Source organism: Mobula birostris, chromosome 19 (genome assembly GCF_030028105.1).
Source record: "Mobula birostris isolate sMobBir1 chromosome 19, sMobBir1.hap1, whole genome shotgun sequence".
NCBI lineage: Eukaryota > Metazoa > Chordata > Chondrichthyes > Myliobatiformes > Myliobatidae > Mobula > Mobula birostris.
This window is the reverse complement of record NC_092388.1, coordinates 13388110-13406898: the sequence shown is the minus strand read 5'-3', so window position 1 is coordinate 13406898 and position 18789 is coordinate 13388110. Positions and strand designations below refer to the sequence as shown.

General features: G+C 42.3%; 1 protein-coding gene across 4 annotated transcripts in view; it reads right to left on the bottom strand.

Moving 5' to 3' along the window:
- The window catches only part of osbpl3b (oxysterol binding protein-like 3b), a 197490-nt gene that overhangs the window by 9830 nt on the left and 168871 nt on the right, over positions 1 to 18789 (bottom strand). For all 4 annotated transcript variants that reach the window (XM_072283250.1, XM_072283249.1, XM_072283248.1 and 1 more), the window contains one exon: positions 2465 to 2587. In XM_072283250.1, coding sequence (XP_072139351.1) covers positions 2465 to 2587 — 123 coding nt within the window. The remainder of the gene's footprint in view (positions 1 to 2464; positions 2588 to 18789) is intronic.

Here is an 18789-nt window from a genome sequence, read left to right as displayed (position 1 = left end):
ATTTGACCTGAGTATTTATAGCATTTTCGGATTTAATAATTGATTTCCAAAGTTCATACTCTTTTCCCTTCGTATTGATGAAGGAATGCGATGACATGCTCAGGGCACGATGGTGTACGAGTTGGAGAGCAGTGAGATGCGGGGGGTGGTTGGAGGGGTTGAGGTTTATTTCATCCTTGAGTCTACTGATATGGTAGTGACTCTGTACTCTAATTTGGTTTCTTTTGTCCTGAAGGAATGTCAAAGCCCGAAATATCAACTGTTTATTCATTTCCATGGAAGCTGTCTGACCTGCTGAATTCCTCCAGCATTTTGTGTGTATTACTCTGATTTCCAGCATCGGAGGATCTTCTCCTGTTTGTAATATTTCAGGTGGATGATTGTTATTTATTTTCCCACCTCCCCATTGGGCCCAAATTCATGAAATCCTCCAGCTGACTCATTACATTACCACAGAGCTCTGTTAGATTTACTGGACAAAGTCAGCACCTTCTTATGAGAAGGAACAATAAATGAGACCTTGACCGGTCTGCCTTCAGCTCACAAACACACCAAGTTGTTGTGGGAAACTGTGAGAGAAGTAATATTTTAAACAAATCTGATTAACTCAGCAGTATTATCGTAGTCTTTCATAAAAAGTAAATAAAGCTACTGTTTCAAATTAATGTTGCTAAATCATATTTACAAAACAAAAAATATGTTGTGGAAAAAGGAACTGAGAGAAAAAGGATATTTTAAACAAATCGGATTAACTCAGCAGAATTACCATGGTCATTTCATAAAATGTTGTAGCTGAAAGGTATTATTTCAAATTAACAGCGATAAATCATATTTATGCATTTAGCATTCAGATTAGATTATGAGGACACGCAGTCCTCTTTTATTGTCATTTAGTAATGCATGCATTAAGAAATGATAAAATGTTCCTCCAGAATGATATCACAGAAACACAAGACAAACCAAGACTAAAAAAACTGATAAAAACCACATAATTATAACATATAGTTACAGCAGTGCAAAGCAATACTGTAATTTGATAAAGAACAGACCATGGGCATGATAAAAAAAAAAGTCTCAAAGTCTCTCGAAAGTCCCATCATCTCACGCAGACGGTAGAAGGGAGAAACTCTCTTCCTGCCATGAACCTCCAGCGCCGCAAACTTGCCGATGCAGCACCCTGGAAGCACCCGACCACAGCCGACTCGAGTCTGTCCAAAAACTTCGAGCCTTCGACCAGCCCTCCGACACCGAGCACCATCTCTGCCGAGCGCTTCGACCCCAGCCCCGGCAACAGGCAATAGGCAAAGCTGAGGATTTGGGGCCTTCTCCTCTGGAGATTCTCGATCGCACAGGAGCAACAGCAGTGAAGCGGGCATTTCAGAAGTTTTTCCAGATGTTCCTCCGTGCTTCTCATGTCTGTCTCCATCAAATCAGGATTGTGCACGGCCCCTACCTACAAATACGATATCATTTCGGAGCGGCCGTGCGCACTGTGTCGCGCCGCCAATCTTCTCCTCCCCTCCGATTTACCAGTCCATGCTCAGAGCAGGATGATGTACAAGGTGGAGGAGTAGTGGGATTGGGAGATTGCTGCTAGATTTCACTCTGAAGCAGAAGCTAATTCAAATGCCGCAAATTCATACATGGCAGAGTTGGGATCAATCATATAACTTCATAGGAGTGAAACATGGATAAAACTTAATTTAAGTGCTTGTAAATATTAAGTATTTGATTTTTTAAATTGAATAATACGATAAGATACAAGAAAGGTCAATTCACAATGACACAACTGGGACGATGCTATGCTCTGTCATTATTCAACAAAAGATATGAAAACCTTTTAGAATGGAGATGAGGAGGAATTTCTTCAGCCAGAGTGGTAAGTCTGTGGAAGTCTTTGCCATGGGTGGCTGTGGTGGCCAAGTCTTTATGTATATTTAAGGTAGCGGTTGATGGATTCTTGATTGGTCGGGGATATGAGGAGAAGGCAGGAGATTGGGGCTGAGAGGAAAATTGGATCAGTCATGATCAAATGGTGGGCCAAATGGGAATTAAGGATTATGGTGGAAGAGGCAGGTAGGTGGAGATGAGTCCATGGCCAGTTCAGCCATGATCTTATTGAATGGCAGAGCAGGCTCAACGGGATAGATGGCCTACTGACTCCTATTTCTTATGCCCTAATTTTGCTGCTATATCTGATGGCCTTATGGTCTTTATGATATTTAAATTAAACTTGTGAACGCATTTCATTTGTTATTTTGCAAGAGGTTTCTATCCTAAAAATAATGGTGCTATTAACATTTAATTTCAATGGGAATTTTTAAAAACTGTATTTTTACACAAATATGAAAAGCAACAGAGAATAGAAAGAGAAATGTAAATTATCTCCAATCAGAATTTCCTGTGAAAATATTACTTGTGTCAATCTGGTTTTCCGTGCGCTCACACCAAATGACCAACCTACCTGAAGAAGCGAGGTTGATGTTTCATGTTATTTTCTTCAAGAACTCTCCGTCTTTCTCTTTGCAATTGTTCAATTCTTTGTTTTTGAAATTCTGCAGCCTCTATGTTACCTTCCTCTAGGTACCTGAAGTAACAGTCAAATAAATGCTTTAGAATAAACTCAGAACAGAAATAAACTGCACCACATACAGTATATGGACATAATTTATAGCTTGGCATTTAACACCAGACTAACCAGCAACCTCAATACCCCGCTTGTGCGATTGGATCCTAGATTTCCTCACTTGTAGACCCCAGTCAGTTTGGATCGGCAAAATGATCTCCTCCACAATCACCACCAGCACAGGAACACCACAGGGATGTGTACTTAGCTCCCTGCTCTACTCGCCTTACATCAATGACAGCTCCGACACCATCCAGTATACAAGTTTGCTGACAACACCACTGTTGTGGGCTATGTCAAAGAGGGTAAAGAACCAGCATACAAGGAGGAGATCAAAAACTTGGCTAAGTGGTGTAATAACAATCTGAGTAAAACCAAGGAGCTAATTGTAGACCTCAGGAGGGGAAAACCAGAGGTCCGTCAGCCAGTAATCATCAGAGGATCAGAGGTGGAGAGGGTCAGTGACTTTAAATTCCTGGGTGTCACTATCTCAGACGACCTGTCCTGGACCCATCATATACTTGCTCAGGAGTCTGCAGAAGTTTGTCATGTCATCAAGAACCTTGGCAAACTTCTATAGATGTGTGGTGGAAAGTGTGCTGACTGGCTGCATTATGGCCTGGTCTGGGAACACCACTGCCTTTGAGCAGAAAATCCTTCTAAAGGTAGTGGGCTCAGCCAAGTACATCACGGGTAAAATCGTCCTAACCACTGAGCATATCTACATAAAACATTGCTATAGAAAAGCAGCATCCACCATCAAAGATCCTCACCACCAAGGCCATGTTCTTTTCTCACTGCTACCATCAGGTAGAAGGTACAGGAGCCTCAGGACTCGCACTCCCAAGTTCAAGAACAATTACTACCCCTCAACCATCAGGCTCTTGAACAAAAGAGAATAGCTACACTCATTTAAGGACTCTGTTATATTGTTATTTCATGCTCCTTATTCATTGCTATTTATTTATTATTTGCATTTGCACAGTTGGTTTACAGTTTAAGGATCCTCTTTACAGCTCTATGGATTTGCTAAGTACACCCGCAGAAAAAGAATCTCAGGGTTGTATGTGGTGACATGTATGTACTCATGATATATTTTATTTCAAACTCTGAACTTAATCTCATTGAATTTTTGTGGAGTTGTGATGAAGGATTAAATTATTGTGCAGAGCTTCACTGGGATGAGCCTTCATTAGTGGGTAACTTGTGTTATGTGATAATATTCCTCTAAAGTCTTCGTAAGTACTAGAATTCAAGATTGCTTATTGTCATTCTTCTGTACACACGTGTAAAGAACAACAAAAAGAGTGTTACTCTGGATCTGTCGTGGCTTAAAAAACACTAAACATAAATATGTACACAAAGTGATGCTGGGTGATGTGCACGTAGTGGTGGGTGGGTGGGTTAACGGGTGGAGGTGTTGATCAGCATGATGGTTTGGGGGAGGTACGTAGTTGTTTTTGAGTCTATTGGTTCTTGGGTGGATGCTACATAGCCTCTCCCCTGACAAGAGTGGAATTAACAGTTCATAAGCAGAGTGGCTGGGATCCTTCATGATATTTCTGGCCTTTTTCCAACACCTTTCTGATGATACACTCAGTGCCAGTTTATTATGTACACCTGCTCGCTAATGCAAATATCTAATCGGCCAAACACGTGGGCGCAACTTGATGCATAAACACATGCGGGCATTGTCAAGAGGATCAGTTGTTGTTTAGACGAAACATCAGAATGGGGAAGAACAGTGATCCAAGTAATTTTGACTGCAGAATGATTGTTGGTGCCGGACGGGATGGTTTGGAGTATCTCAGAAAATGCTGATTTTATTGGGATTTTCACACGCAACTGTCTTGAGAGTTTACAGAAAAGCAAAAAATTCACTGAGTGGCACTTCTGTGGGTGAAGCCGCCTTGTTAATGAGAGGTCGGAGGAGAATGGCCCGACTGGTTCAAGCTGATAAGTGGAGGATAGTAACTTAAATAACTACGCGTTACAACAGTGGTGTGTGGAAGAGCATCTCTGAATGCGCACGTCAAACCTTGAAGTGGACAGGCTACAGCAGCAGAAGACCAGACCAGGTTTCCCTCCTGTACCTCGTCAAGTGACCACTGAGTGCATGTCCCTGACGGCGGGCAAGTTGGAGCCTATGATGCATTCAACATCACCTCCTACTGAAGTAGATTAGATTACGAGGACACGCAGTCCTCTTTTATTGTCATTTAGTAATGCATGCATTAAGAAATGAAACAATATTCCTCCGGTGTGATATCACAGAAACACAGGATAGACCAAGACTGAAAAACTAACAAAAACCACATAATTATAACAACAGTGCAACAATACCATAACTTGATGAAGAACAGGCCATGGTCACAGTAAAAAAGTTCAAAGTCTCTCGAAAGTCCCACATCTCACGCAGACGGGAGAAGGAAGAAAACTCTCCCTGCCATGCCCGACCACAGTCCGACTCTGAGTCGTCCAAAAACGTTTAATTTATTACAAGTACAAAGTTCAAGTTCAGTTTATTGTCATTCTAATATGACGCCAGACGAAGGTGGACAACACAGTACATATAGCTCACAGACACGCCACAAAGTAAAAATGCCACAAATAAATTAACAAATTATGTGTATTTATGACACAAGTTAAAAATAAAACAGTATAACACTACTGGCAATTCATACGTCATGAGACCTGGGTTGTGGCAGGGAGTTCAGTAGTCTTATGGCCTGAAGGAAGAAGCTGTTTTCCCATCCTAACAGTTCTTGTCTTAATACCATGGTACGTCTTGCCTGATGGTACAGGGTCAAAGAGATTGTTGGATGGAAGAGAAGGACCATTGACAATGCTAAGGGCAGTGGAATTAACGTAGTTTTTTTTCCAACCACCCCACCCACCCCAGAAAATAAAAGTTAGTTGTGTTACAGCATCAATTTCAGTATGTAAAAACAAACTCCAGATTGAACCACTGACTGAAAAAAAAGAAAACACAATGTTGTCTTTTGGGTCTAATCTAACTTTGCAATAACTAGAAGACAATTCTACCTCGGACTCTTTATTTCTTCAAAATCTTAGATGAGAAAAATTAACAAACTAACAATTGTGGCAGAGAATACATTTGTTCATGCTGGGGATAAGGCACTTATTATTTAGGGCAAGACTGTGAGAATGGAGTATAGAGAGATGGAGAGAAAAAAAACCTAAATCTCTCATTAGCAAACCAGACACAAAAATGCAAGTAACAAACAAGCACGTTACTGATAAACCACACTCTGCCTTAGAATACTGATCATAACATAAAACGTTGTCTTAACTGTATGGACATACGGTATCTCCTAAGCTATAACCATTAACATTGGGTTGAAATCCAAAACGAGTACAAAATATTTTTAACTATTAAATTAGAAAAGGCTAAGGTAAGTTTCAGTGATCAGTGTACAATCGGATTTTCATAAAGTCTCATCGGGTTAACCACTATCGCAAAAAACACAGCATCACAGCAATGTGGTTACTTCGCAAGTTATCAAATGATCACATTGAAATACAAGAATAGAACACGCACCAGCGTTGAACATTAAATAACAAAGAGACTATCCCCACTTCAGCATGCAGACTCATGCCCATAAAGACTTAAGGAATCACGGCCTAGAAGAGCATCCAGTGTTAAGGAGTTGGAGCTGGAACTGGATGATCTCCGGATCCTTCGAGACACGGAAGGGGAGATAGGTAGGCCATATCGAGAAGTAGTTAAACCCAAGGGCATGGACTACTTCCACTCCAGAGACGTGAGGACTGGCCTTGGGGTGATGCTCAATTGCTATGCCAACATCAACCACTAGACTGCACAACCAAGATCTTAAATGGTTGACCAGGTAGTAGGGTCTAACAGTCCCAATGAATGGGTCTCAACCTGAAATGTCAATTGTTTACTCTCTTCCCTGTTTGCTGCCTGACCAGTTTGAGTTCCTCCAGCATTTTTTGTGTTGCTTTGGATTTCCAGAATCTGCAGATTTCCTCACGTAAGGGTCTCACTTCTCTCTTCTGGGTCCACACTTTATGCATTGAGACATTAAACTTCTCTGACCTTTTGGGCAGATGTACAAGATCCCACAGAGCCGATTTGAAGGAAAGACCTTCAATTCTCTCCAATATCCTGACCAATATTTATCCCTGGATCGATTTCAATCAGATCATCATTGTTATCAATGTGCCATATCATATTGACGTGGGCAATCACTGTCTTATCCATGACCCTGATCATTCTTGGAAAATTTTTCTATAAAAGTGGCTTGACATTGTCTTCTTCTGGTCAGTGTCTTTACAAGACAGGTGAGCCCACCCATTATCAATACTCTTCAGAGACTGGCTGCCTGACGTCAGTGGCTGCATAACCAGGACATGGGATCTGCACCAGCAGGTACTATACCTTGCCCAAGGGTGACCAGCAGGCTAGTGGGGGGGGGGGGTGCAGGAGCGTCTTACACCTCCTTTGGTAGAGATTTATCTCCCCTACTTCCACCTGATTCAGTCAGATATCCCAACCATTAGATTAATAATGTTTGTGGAGGCTTGCTGGTCATAAATTGGCAATATATTGCAACACCTATGGCATGTTTTTTGGGCACCAGGAAATCAGGCAACACAGTGATGTAGCTTGTAGAGGCAACATCTCAGCACCAGAGACCACGGATGGTTGTGGAGGTGAAGTCATTGGTTACGTTTAAAGCAGAGGTTGATAGATTCTTGATTAGTCAGGGTATGAAAGGATATGGATAGAATGCAGGAGAATGGGGCTGAGGTGAAATGGCAGAGCAGACTCAATGGGCCAAATGGTCTAATTCTGCTTCTTTACCTTATGGAAACTGAAAGGTCTGAATATAGACAAGTCACCTGGAACCCCAGAGTTCTGAAAGGGGTGGCTGAAGAGATCATGGAGGCAATAGTAATAATCTTTCAAGAATCTCTAGATTTTGGAATGGTTCCAGAAAACTGGCAAATTGCAAATGTTACTCCACTCTTCAAGAAGAGAGAGAGGCAGAAGAGAGGAAATTATAGGTCAGTTAACCTGACCTCTGTGATAGGGAAGATGGTGGTCAATTATTGAGGATGAGGTCTCAGGGTACTTGGAGGCACATGATAATATAGGCCGTAGTCAGCATGGTTTCCTCAAGAGAAAGTCTTGCCTGACAAATCTGTTGGAATTCTTTGAAGAAATAACAAGCAGGACAGACAAAGGAGAAATCAGTGGATGTTGTGTACTTGGATTTTCAGAAGGCCTTTGACAAGTTGCCACACACGAGGCTGCTTAACAAGCTACGAGCCCATGGTATTACAGGAAAGATTTTAGCATGGATAAAGCAGTGGCTGATGGGTAGGAGGCAAAGAGTGGGAATAAACAAAAAACTGAGTTGCAAAGAGACTTGAAAGTCCTTGTGGGAGGGGGGGAGGGGGGGAGGGGGGAGGGGGGGAGGGGGGGAGGGGGGGAGGGGGGAGGGGGGAGGGGGGAGGGGGGAGGGGGGAGGGGGGGAGGGGGGGAGGGGGGAGGGGGGGAGGGGGGAGGGGGGAGGGGGGAGGGGGGAGGGGGGAGGGGGAGGGGGGAGGGGGAGATGGTAGGTAGTTGGGGATGTGTGGGAAAGTGGGAGAGGGACAATGGGGGATGTGTGGGAAAGTGGGAGAGGGACAATGGGGGATGCAGGGTGCAGGGGTTGGGGGAGATGGGGGTTTGAGGAGGCAGGCAGGGAGGGAAAGAGGCAGAGAGGGAAGGAAAGGGAGGGAGGTAAAGAGGGAAAGAGAAGGAGAGAGGGAAAGACTTTCTGGTTCAGAATGGTACTAAGGAGTCAAATCAAGTATAGCTGACATTACCTGTACTGGGTAATGGAGATATCCAGTGTGAGAATGAAAGTGATGAATGACAGTTTTAGATCGGAAGTGCAATCAGACAATCCTTTCTGCTTCCCCCCAGGGGTCTTGACATCACAGATGCCAGTCCTCATCAGACTAACACCGGGAGGCATCAGCAGTCCCTGACAGCCCTCAATACTACTAAGTCTTGAGATTTAACAACACCTCAGTCACAAAGCTGAAGTCTTGTCTTTCATTATTCAACAATTCCCCGGCCATGTTTGTCTGGTTCCAGTGAAAGTACAACAAAGGGATCTAACAGGCAATATGGAAAGATGTAGAGAAAAGTTCTGTCCACTAAAGGAAGACAAATCCAGTCCCGCTATTTCCAAATAGTTGACTCTCGATTAGCTAACTGATGTATAGTGGCACTGACAGTTATAACTTCTATAGATGTACGGTTGAGAGCATTCTGATAGGCTTCATCACTCTCTGGTATGGGCGGAGTTCCCACACAGGACCAAAAGCTACTGAAAGTTGTACAATTAGTCAGCTCTAACTTGGGTACTAGCCTCCACAGTATCCAAAACATCTTCAAGGAGCAGTGCCTCAGAAAGGCAACGTCCATTATTAAGGACCCCAGCACACAGGGCATGCACTGTTCTCATTGTTACTGTCAGGAAGGAGGGACAGAAGCCTGAAAAGACACACTCAGTGATTCATTCACTTCTTCCCCTCTGCCGTCCGATGGACATTGAATATACACACACACACACTCTTACTATAATTTATTTACTTTCTATATTATCATGTATTGAACCGCTGATGCGAAGGTAACAAATTTTAGGACACATGCTGGTGATAATAAACCTATTTTGATTCTGGTACTTAATCACAGATAAGAACATAATAACATAAGAAATAGGAACAGGAGTTGGCCACGTGGCCCATCGAATCTGCTCTGCCATTCATTAAGATCGTGGCTGATCTGGCCATGGACTTATCTCCACCTACCTGCCTTTTCCCCATAACCCTTAATTCCCCTACTATGCAAAAATCGATCCAACCTTCTCTTAAATATATTTACTGAGTCACCTTCCACTGCTTCATTGGGCAGAGAATTCCACAGATTCACCACTTTCTGGAAAAGTAGTTCCTCCTCATCTCCGTCCTAAATCTACTCCCCTAAATCTTGAGGTTATGTCCCTTACTTCTGGTCTCACCTACTAGAGACCAGACAACTTTCTTGCCCCTATCTTATCTATGCCTTTCATACTTTTATATGTTTCAATGAGATCTCCTCTCATCCTTCTGAATTCCAGTGAATACGGTCCCAGGTGACTCAATCTTTCCTCATGGTCTAACCCCCTCATCTCTGGAATCAACCTGGTGAACCTCCTCTGCACCGCCTCCAAAGCCAATATATCCTTCCTCAAGTAAGGAGACCAGAACTGCACGCAGTTCTCCAGGTGCATCCTCACCAGTACCCTGTATAGTTGCTCATAACCTCCCTGCTCTTCAATTCAATCCCTCTAGCAATGAAGGCCAACATCCCATTTGCCTTCTTGATAGCCTGCTGCACCCACAAACCAACCTTTTGTGATTCATGCACAAGCACTCCAAAGTCCCTCTGCACAGCAGCATGCTGCAGTTTTTCACCATTTAAATAATAATCTGCTTTTCCCTTTTTCCTTCTAAAATGGATGACCTCACACTTACCAACATCGTACTCCCTCTGCCAGACCCTTGCCCACTCACTTAACCTATCTATATCTCTCTGCAGACTCTCCGTATCTCCTGCACAATTTGTTTTTCCACTCAATTTAGTATCATCAGCAAATTTAGATACACTACACTTGGTCCCCTCTTCCATATTGTTAATGTATATCGTGAACAGTTGCGGACCTAGCACAGACCCCTGCGGCTCACCACTGATTATCAACCAGAGTAGCACCTATGTATCCCAACTCACTGCTTTCTATTTGTTAACCAATCCTCTATCCATGTGAACACGTCACTCCCAAGTCTATGCATCCTTATCTTATGAAAACTCCATGCCAAGTCCATCAGGATCTCTCAGCTCCATCATCTGCCCAGTGGTTCCTGTAATTCCATTCTGAGCAGGGTAACTGCCCATGATACAAGACATAGATTGTAAAAAATGGAGGGCTAGATAGGAGGGAAGTGTTAGATTGATCTTGGAGTAGGTTAAAAGGTCAGCACAACATTGTGGGCCGAAGGGCCTGTATTGTGCAATAAAGTTCGATGTTTAAATCAATTAGATTAAGTGCAGCTGGAAAGAAACACAGAAACTACTGTTAATACAGTCGACCTTCACTAATCCGACTACCTGTAATCCGGTTCCTTCGGTAATCCTGCACTGATAATGCTTAATGTGATCCTTCTGTAATTTGGCACTTTCACTAATCCGGCACTCTTCAGGTCCCAATGGTGCTGGATTAGTGAAGGTCAACCTGTACTCAGATTGTATCTCCAGAAACCAAAGCATGATATAAGATACAAGTCATGAGAATGAGGCCATTCAGCTCAGTGAGTCTTGTTGTGTTCGATATTGCGGGATAGTGCAGAGCACACCAAAACGTCAGCCTTTATGGATATTCGACTGAACTTTATTGATAACCCTGCTTGTACATGGTGTGTGTGTTGGCACGTGGCCAAGTGGTTAAGGTGTTCGTCTACTGATTTGAAGGTCGCTAGTTCGAACCTTGGCTGACAGAGCGTGTTGTGTCCTTGAGCAAGGCACTTAACTACATATTGCTCTGCGACGACACCGGTGCCAAGCTGTATGGGTCCTAATGCCCTTCCCTTGGACAACATCGGTGGCATGGAGAGGGGAGACTTGCAGCATGGGCAACTGCTGGTCTTCCATACAACCTTGCCCAGGCCTGTGCCCTGGAAACCTTCTCATGGTCTCATGAGACTAACGGATGCCTTCATACACGATGTCAACACCTCCCACGTGGGAGAGGCTAACCGAGTGACGCAGGATTAACACTTAATAACTACCACAAGTATCGAGGCACAATTTGATTGAGGGCGACATTAGCAATCTTACAAATGTGCTTGCAAACCTGCAAGTGTCTCCGTCGAACAAGAACAGTGAATGCAAGGAACTGCCACCCTCAGAACGTTCCCCTTCAAGCCACACATCAGGCAAGCTTTGTAACAAAAACACCAGCAGGCCAGAACAGGCAGCTTGAAGGGCATCTGATCCACTACCCTCAACATTCATTCACTTCAAATCATATAATTTGCATTGCAATATTTTCATTGTTCAAGTTCAATTGTCATTTAACCATACATGAATACCCATGAATGTAGCTAAACAGAAGTGTTTGAAAGTGTGAAACAGTACCAACAATCATACCAACACAAGGTACATATAAGGCAACAAGCGCATATAGGATATCAGTAAAATATAGTCTCACGAAAAGTATATAGTCCAAGAACCCTGAGTCCATGAAAGTTGCAGATATCTGCATTCAAACACACTACAGCTTGTCTTCTGCAGAGTGAACACTGGGGCAGCACCGACCAGCTGGGACACTGCACCGCACCATCTCCAGTGGAGCCGAACAATTCTGGGTGCCTCTCTCCTGGGCAGCTGAAAACAGGCAACATCGCGGCCTGAGGCCTAGTCCGTGGTACCACCGAGGCCACACAGGTCCCCCGTCCAGCCTGCCTAAAAATCAGTAATTGGACTTGCACTATTCCACATGAACAATGTCCAACAGGATCTTACAATCACAAGAAGAGTGACTAAGGCGATCGCTCGCTGTCAGACTGCACGCTGCCTTCGCGCACCATCGCCTCTCTTTCGCAGACAGCAGCACAATCCGCAGCAAGTCCGGCTTCTTCAGTTCCTCTACCAATGAGCAACTCACCAATGGGGTAGACCTACAGTACTTTATAACGTTCTTAATGTCCAGCAGGGTCTTGTAATCGTAAAAAATAAGTTTAAAATAACACCATTGGCTGAGCCCTTAGAAGCCGCTGCAATCCAACGCACCGCCATCTTACTGGAAAACCCTTCGCCAGAATTTCTTTACAAACCAGTAAAACCATGGGTAGCACATTAGTGTAGCAGTTAGCACAACGTTATTACAGTGCCAGTGACTCGGGTTCAATTCCTGTCACTGACTGTAAGGAGTTTGTACTTTCTCCCCATGACCACGCGGTTTCCTCCGTGAGCTCCAGTTTCCTCCCACATTCCAATGAGGTTCATGAGGTCAATTGGTCACTTGGGTGTAATTGGGCGGTGCCCAATTGGGCCGGAAGGGACTGTTACCGAGCTGAATCCCTAAATAAAACAAAATTTACCTCCTTAAAGCCAAGTGCAGTCGGTGCACAGGGGGAGCATTAGCTCGATAGGTTACCCGCCTAGTCACATTTTGCCACTGTATCATAATCCTCATGGGCAACTAGCAATGTGCTAAAATTGTTAGCCATTCTAGTAATATCTACATTCTCTGAATCATTTAAAAGATAAGTAGCATCTTGGATGCATCCTACTGCACCGCACACGGTCCCCCATCCTCTGGAGAAGGGAGTGGAGCAGGGAGATCTTCTCCACCACTGGCTCAATTACTTCCTGAGCAAGAAGTTGATCCAGGGATTAAACTTCTTTGTATACCTTCCAAGAGCCTCTTCAGTGTCCCAGTAGCTTCCACTGGTCCAGAAATGGCAGATTTAGATTTCATCCCCTGCGGAAGCCTGGTTCAGATCTCCTGCAGGGCCCTCTCTCATGAACAATAAACCCCTTACTGGTCTGCCACACACCCAAGCTGATGTGCAACAGCCTTTATTGCAATGATCTGGAAGATTTTTTAGCAGTGTGGAAGAATGGAGGGACCTTGGGGTCCACATCCTTCGATCCCTCAAAGTCGCCACACAAGTTGATAAGAGTTATTAAGAAGGCATATGGTGTGTTGGCCTTCATTAGTCGGGGGATTGGATTGCAGAGCTGTGAAGTATTAATTGCAGCTGTATAAAACCCTGGTTAGATCATACTTGTAATATTGTGTTCGGTTGTAGTCATCGCATTAGAGGAAGGATATGGAAGCGGTAGAGAGTGTCCAGAAGAGATTTATCAGAATGCTGCCTGGACTAGTGAGCGTGTCTAACTAGAGAGGAAAGGTTGACTGAGCCAGAGCTTTTCTCTTTGAAGCGAAAGAGGATGAAAGGTGGCTTGATAAAGGTGTACAAAATGATAAAGAGGCATAGATCGAGTGGATAGCCAGAGATACCCCCCCCACCAGGTGGAAATGGCTAATACAAAGGGGCTTGAAGGATAGTGTTGGGAGGATGTTGGAGGTAGGTTTTATGTATGCAGAGAATGGACGGTATGTGCAACGCCTTGCTGAGTGTGGTGGTAGACGCAGATACATTAGGGACATAAAAGAAACTATTAGATAGTGAAAGTCAAAAGTCACAATTTTTATATTGAAGTATGTTTGTCACTATACACTACCTTGAGACTGATTTTCTTGCAGGCATTTACAGGAAAATACATGGACTGTAGAAAACGGAGGGCTATGTAGGATGAGATTGTTATATTGACCTTGGGGTAGGTTAAAAGGTCGGCACAACATTGTGGGCCGAAGGGCCTGTATTGTGCAGTAATGTTTTCTGTTTAAACCAATTAGAGTATGTGCAGCTGGAAAGAAACACAGAAGCTATTGTTAATGCTCAGATTGTGTCTCTAGAAAGCGAAGTAGATGCCAAACCATGCAGAAGTGATCAATTAAAAGGCTGCTTGCTCACTGTGGGATACTGACATCATAGGGAAATTCATAAAATGTTTAAAAGTTCTCCACACGCTCCCCTCACAGATCTTCTACTAAGTATACACAATTCATCTCCACCCACTGGACTGCCACGTCAGCACTTTTGTACACAGTCTGTTTCCCAACCATCGCTGTGGTCTGTTAACGAGACGAACCTCAAAATCCAAATCAAACAATATCAAAACCTGTGGGAAAAATGTACATTCTCACAAATGAAGGATGGTGAAATAATGCACAGCTACAGTTCAACTCCACTTTGTGCTAATTTCCCAAAGTCTGAATTTAAGGTTTAAGACATAGGAACAGAATCAGGCCATTCAGCCCATTGAGTTTGCTGCACCATTTGATCACGTTTGATTTATTGTCCCTTTCATCCCCATTCCCCTGCCTTCTACTTGTTACCTTTGACACCATTACTAATCAAGAACCTATCAAACTCAGCTTTAAATACAACCAACACACACAAAATGCTGGTGGAACGCAGCATCTATAGGAAGAAGTACAGTCGACATTTCGGGCTGAGACCCTTCGTCAGGACTAACTGAAAGAAGAGATAGTAAGAGATTTGAAAGTGGGAGAGGGAGGGGGTGATCCAAAATGATAGGAGAAGACAGGAGGGGGAGGGATGGAGCCAAGAGCTGGTAAGTTGATTGGCAAAAGGGATACAAGGCTGGAGAAGGGAGAGGATTATTGGACAGGAGGCCTAGGGAGAAAGAAAGTGGGAGGGTATTGAACCATCATGAAAAGGTTTCAAATTAGAAATTACATCTAATAAATTCTTATTAGGACTCAAGGAAATGTATGTAATTGAGATCGCAGAAAGTCTCTAATTTGTAGATATCGAAAAAAGTGGATTTTTGGTAAGCTATATTTAGCTGACAATTGTTCAAACAAAAAGAGACATGCTCCAGCAAACAGATCCTGGAAGCATTTAATACCTAATCTATCACATTCTTTAAAAACTACATCGGTCATGGAAGGTTTAAAAACACAATTAGAAAGGATGGGATTAGAAAGTGAAAATCTCTATAAACCAAAGTATTTTCTAAATTGCAACCAGATCCTCAAAGTATGTTTAACTACCAAATTGTCAGTTAGTTTGTTTAAAGATAAAGGAAGTGATGATCCAAGAAGAGAAATGATAGAAAATTTTTTAACTTTTTAATCCATACTGGACTGTCCTCACGGTTAATGTAATACGACCAAAACATAAATTTTCGTATATTGACTGCCCAGTAATAAAACCTAAAGTTTGGTAAAGCTAAACCTCCACTCTTTTTAAACTTTTTGAAAGTGGACTTCTTTAAGAATCAAGAATGTTTGTTTTTCCATATATAGGATAGGATAGAATCAAGAGAATCAAAAAAGGATTTAGGAATCAAAATGGGTAAGGCCTGAAAAATGTATATATATTTAGGCAAAATATTCATTTTAATAGAACTAATTCATCCAATCAGTGATAAAGAGAGGGGCGACCAGTGTGATAGTGCCCTTTTTACATAATTCAATAAGTCAAGAAAATTTTCTTTAAATAGGTGTTTATAATTCTTAGTAATTGTTACACCCAAATAGGTAAATTGATTTCTTACAATTTTTAAAGGAAGATTAGTATTAATCGATACCAAATTATTCAAGGGGAAAAGCTCACTCTTATGTAAATTCAGTTTATACCCTAAAAACTGGCTGAATCCTTTTCATGATGGTTCAATATCCAATATTTATGACATGTTGTTGGGAATGAGAGAGGCTCCTTTAGACAAAATTAAAAATACCTGGGAACAAGATTTAAAGATTTCAATTTCTGAGGAGACTTGGAATGAAGTTTTTAAATTGGTTAACACTTCATCGTTATGTGCTCGCCACTCCCTCCTACAATTTAAAGTGAACCATAGGGCCCACATGTCCAAAAACAAGCCATCTTATTTTATCCGGATATATCTCCCTATTGTGACAGATGTAACAATGGAGAAGCTTCACTAATTCCTATGTTTTGGACATGTCCGAGTCTCGAAAAATATTGGAAGGAAGTATTCCAAACTTTTTCTGTACTTTTTGAAGTAAAATTTTAAGCCTAACCCTTTGACTGCCTTGTTTGGTATTGTTGGAGAAAAAGGCATAACTTTGGAGACATCTAATTTGCATATACTGGCTTTTATTTCTCTTATAGTTAGGAGGGCGGTGTTGCTTAAATGAAGGATGTTGTTCTGCCTACTCACACTCAATAGTTACGCGATGTTATGTCATGCTTAAATTTAGAGAAGATTCGTTGTTCAATTTCTGATTCAAGCCAAGACTTTCAAACATTGTGGGGACCATTTCTGAACTATTTTCAAAATCTTTGATTGTGTTAAAGTACAGATGTTGGCTAATAACATAAATCACTATGTGATAAGTATTTTTTTCTGTCTTTCTTTCTCTACCAAACAGCTTCGATCTTGGTAGGGGGGGTTAGATTTTCTCTATAATAAAATTATTACATTTCAATATTATGATTTAATTTACATGTTTGATTATGAATATGGGGTACTGCGATTATAAGTGTGACTTAAATATAATGTATTCGGTACTATTCTATTTTTTTGATTCATAATATATACCTTCATGTACTCTGCATTCTTCTGTGGAAATTAATAAAAATATTGAAACAGAAAGGGGGAGAGGAGCACCAGAGGAAGATGGAAAACAGGCAAGGAGTTTATTGTGTGTGTGTGTGTGTGTGTGTGTGTGTGTGTGTGTGTGTGTGTGTGTGTGTGTGTGTGTGTGTGTGTGTGTGTGAGTGTGTGTGAGAGAGAGAGAGAGAGAGAGAGAGAGAGAGAGAGAGAGAGAGAGAGAGAGAGAGAGAGAGGAGAGAGAGAGAGAGAGAGAGGAGAGAGAGAGAGAGAGAGAGAGAGAGAGAGAGAGAGAGAGAGAGAGAGAGAGAGAGAGAGGAGAGAGAGAGAGAGAGAGAGAGAGAGAGGAGAGAGAGGAGAGAGAGAGAGAGAGAGAGAGAGAGAGAGAGATAGATAGATAGATAGATAGATAGATAGATAGATAGATAGATAGATAGATAGATAAATAAATAAGGGATGGGGTAAGAAGGGGAGGTGGTGCATTAACGGAAATTAGAGAAGTCAATGTTCATGCCATCAGGTGTTGTTCACCAGACAGAATACCTGAGTGTGGCTGCATCTTGACAGTAGAGGAGGCCATGGATAGACATGACTTGGCCTCCACAGCCACCTGTGGCAATGAATTCCACAGATTCCTCTGGCTAAAGAAATTCCTCCTTATCTCCACTCTAAATAGACACCCTTCTATTCTGAGACTGTGGTCCTCTGGTCCTGGATTCTCTCACTATTTGAAGCATTCTTTGCACATTTACTCTATCTAGGTCTTTCAGTATTTGGCAGTTTACAATGAGAAAACTCCTAAACTCCAACAAGTACAGTCATAGAGCCATCAAATGCTCTTCTTATGCTTTCAAAGTTCAAAGTTCAAAAAAATTTCGTATGAAAGTACTTACATGTCATATACATGCCTGGGATTCATTTTCTTGCAGGCATTCACAATAGAACAAAGAAATACAATGAAATCAACAAGAAACTACACACCAAGAAGACAAACAAGATGACAAATCGTGCAATTAAAATAAATAAGTCAATAAATAATACTGAGAACATCCTTGAAAACGAGTCCATAGATTTTGGAATCAGTTCAGAGTTGAGGAGAGAAGTCATCCACGCTGGTTCCGCAGATCATGCCTTGCATCATTATCGTGACCCTCCTCTGGCTCCTTTCCAATGCCACACATCCTTTCAAAAATATGGGACCCAAATCTGCTCACAATACTGTAGATGTCGCCTGACTAATACCCTAGAAAGCCTCAGCTTTACATCCCTGCTTTTATACATTTGCCTCCCCTAGATACTTGCTGCTTCGCTCAAACTGTTCCCTGATTTGTCAGCAGGTGGAGCTAAAGTACAGACAAGCACAAGCATCATGTCATCACTGCTACTTTCGATCTCCTTCCCATTCTTCTTTCCTTAAAGGATCTCAGTTCAGAATGTTAACTATACACTCCTCTCCCTAGGTGCTGCCTGGCCTGCTGGATTCCTCCAGCATTTGGTGTATTGCTCTGGATTTCCAGCATTTGCAGAATCTCTTGATTTTATGTTTTAATGCTTTATGTAAAAAAAACTTTCACTTTGAAATTCCACTTAAAACACTGCACTGTTTCTCATTCAGTGTTGAACGTAAAAAAAGCTCTACTCATGAATATTTGGGGAGATAAACGCAGGTTACTGGCAATGCCATTTGTGTCCCTTACATCCCAAATTTAATCCAGGACCTCTCATTGCAATCTCAAAACTTCTATGCAGTGTGGACAGAAAATCTCAGGTGCCTGCAAGGTAACAGGGACTGTCCTGCATCTAACTGCATTGCATCAAGTCACAACACCTATCACGTACATTGGATTATGTAATGACTTTTATGTTACAAAGTACCCTCAGTGGCCAGTTTATTGGGTACTTTCTA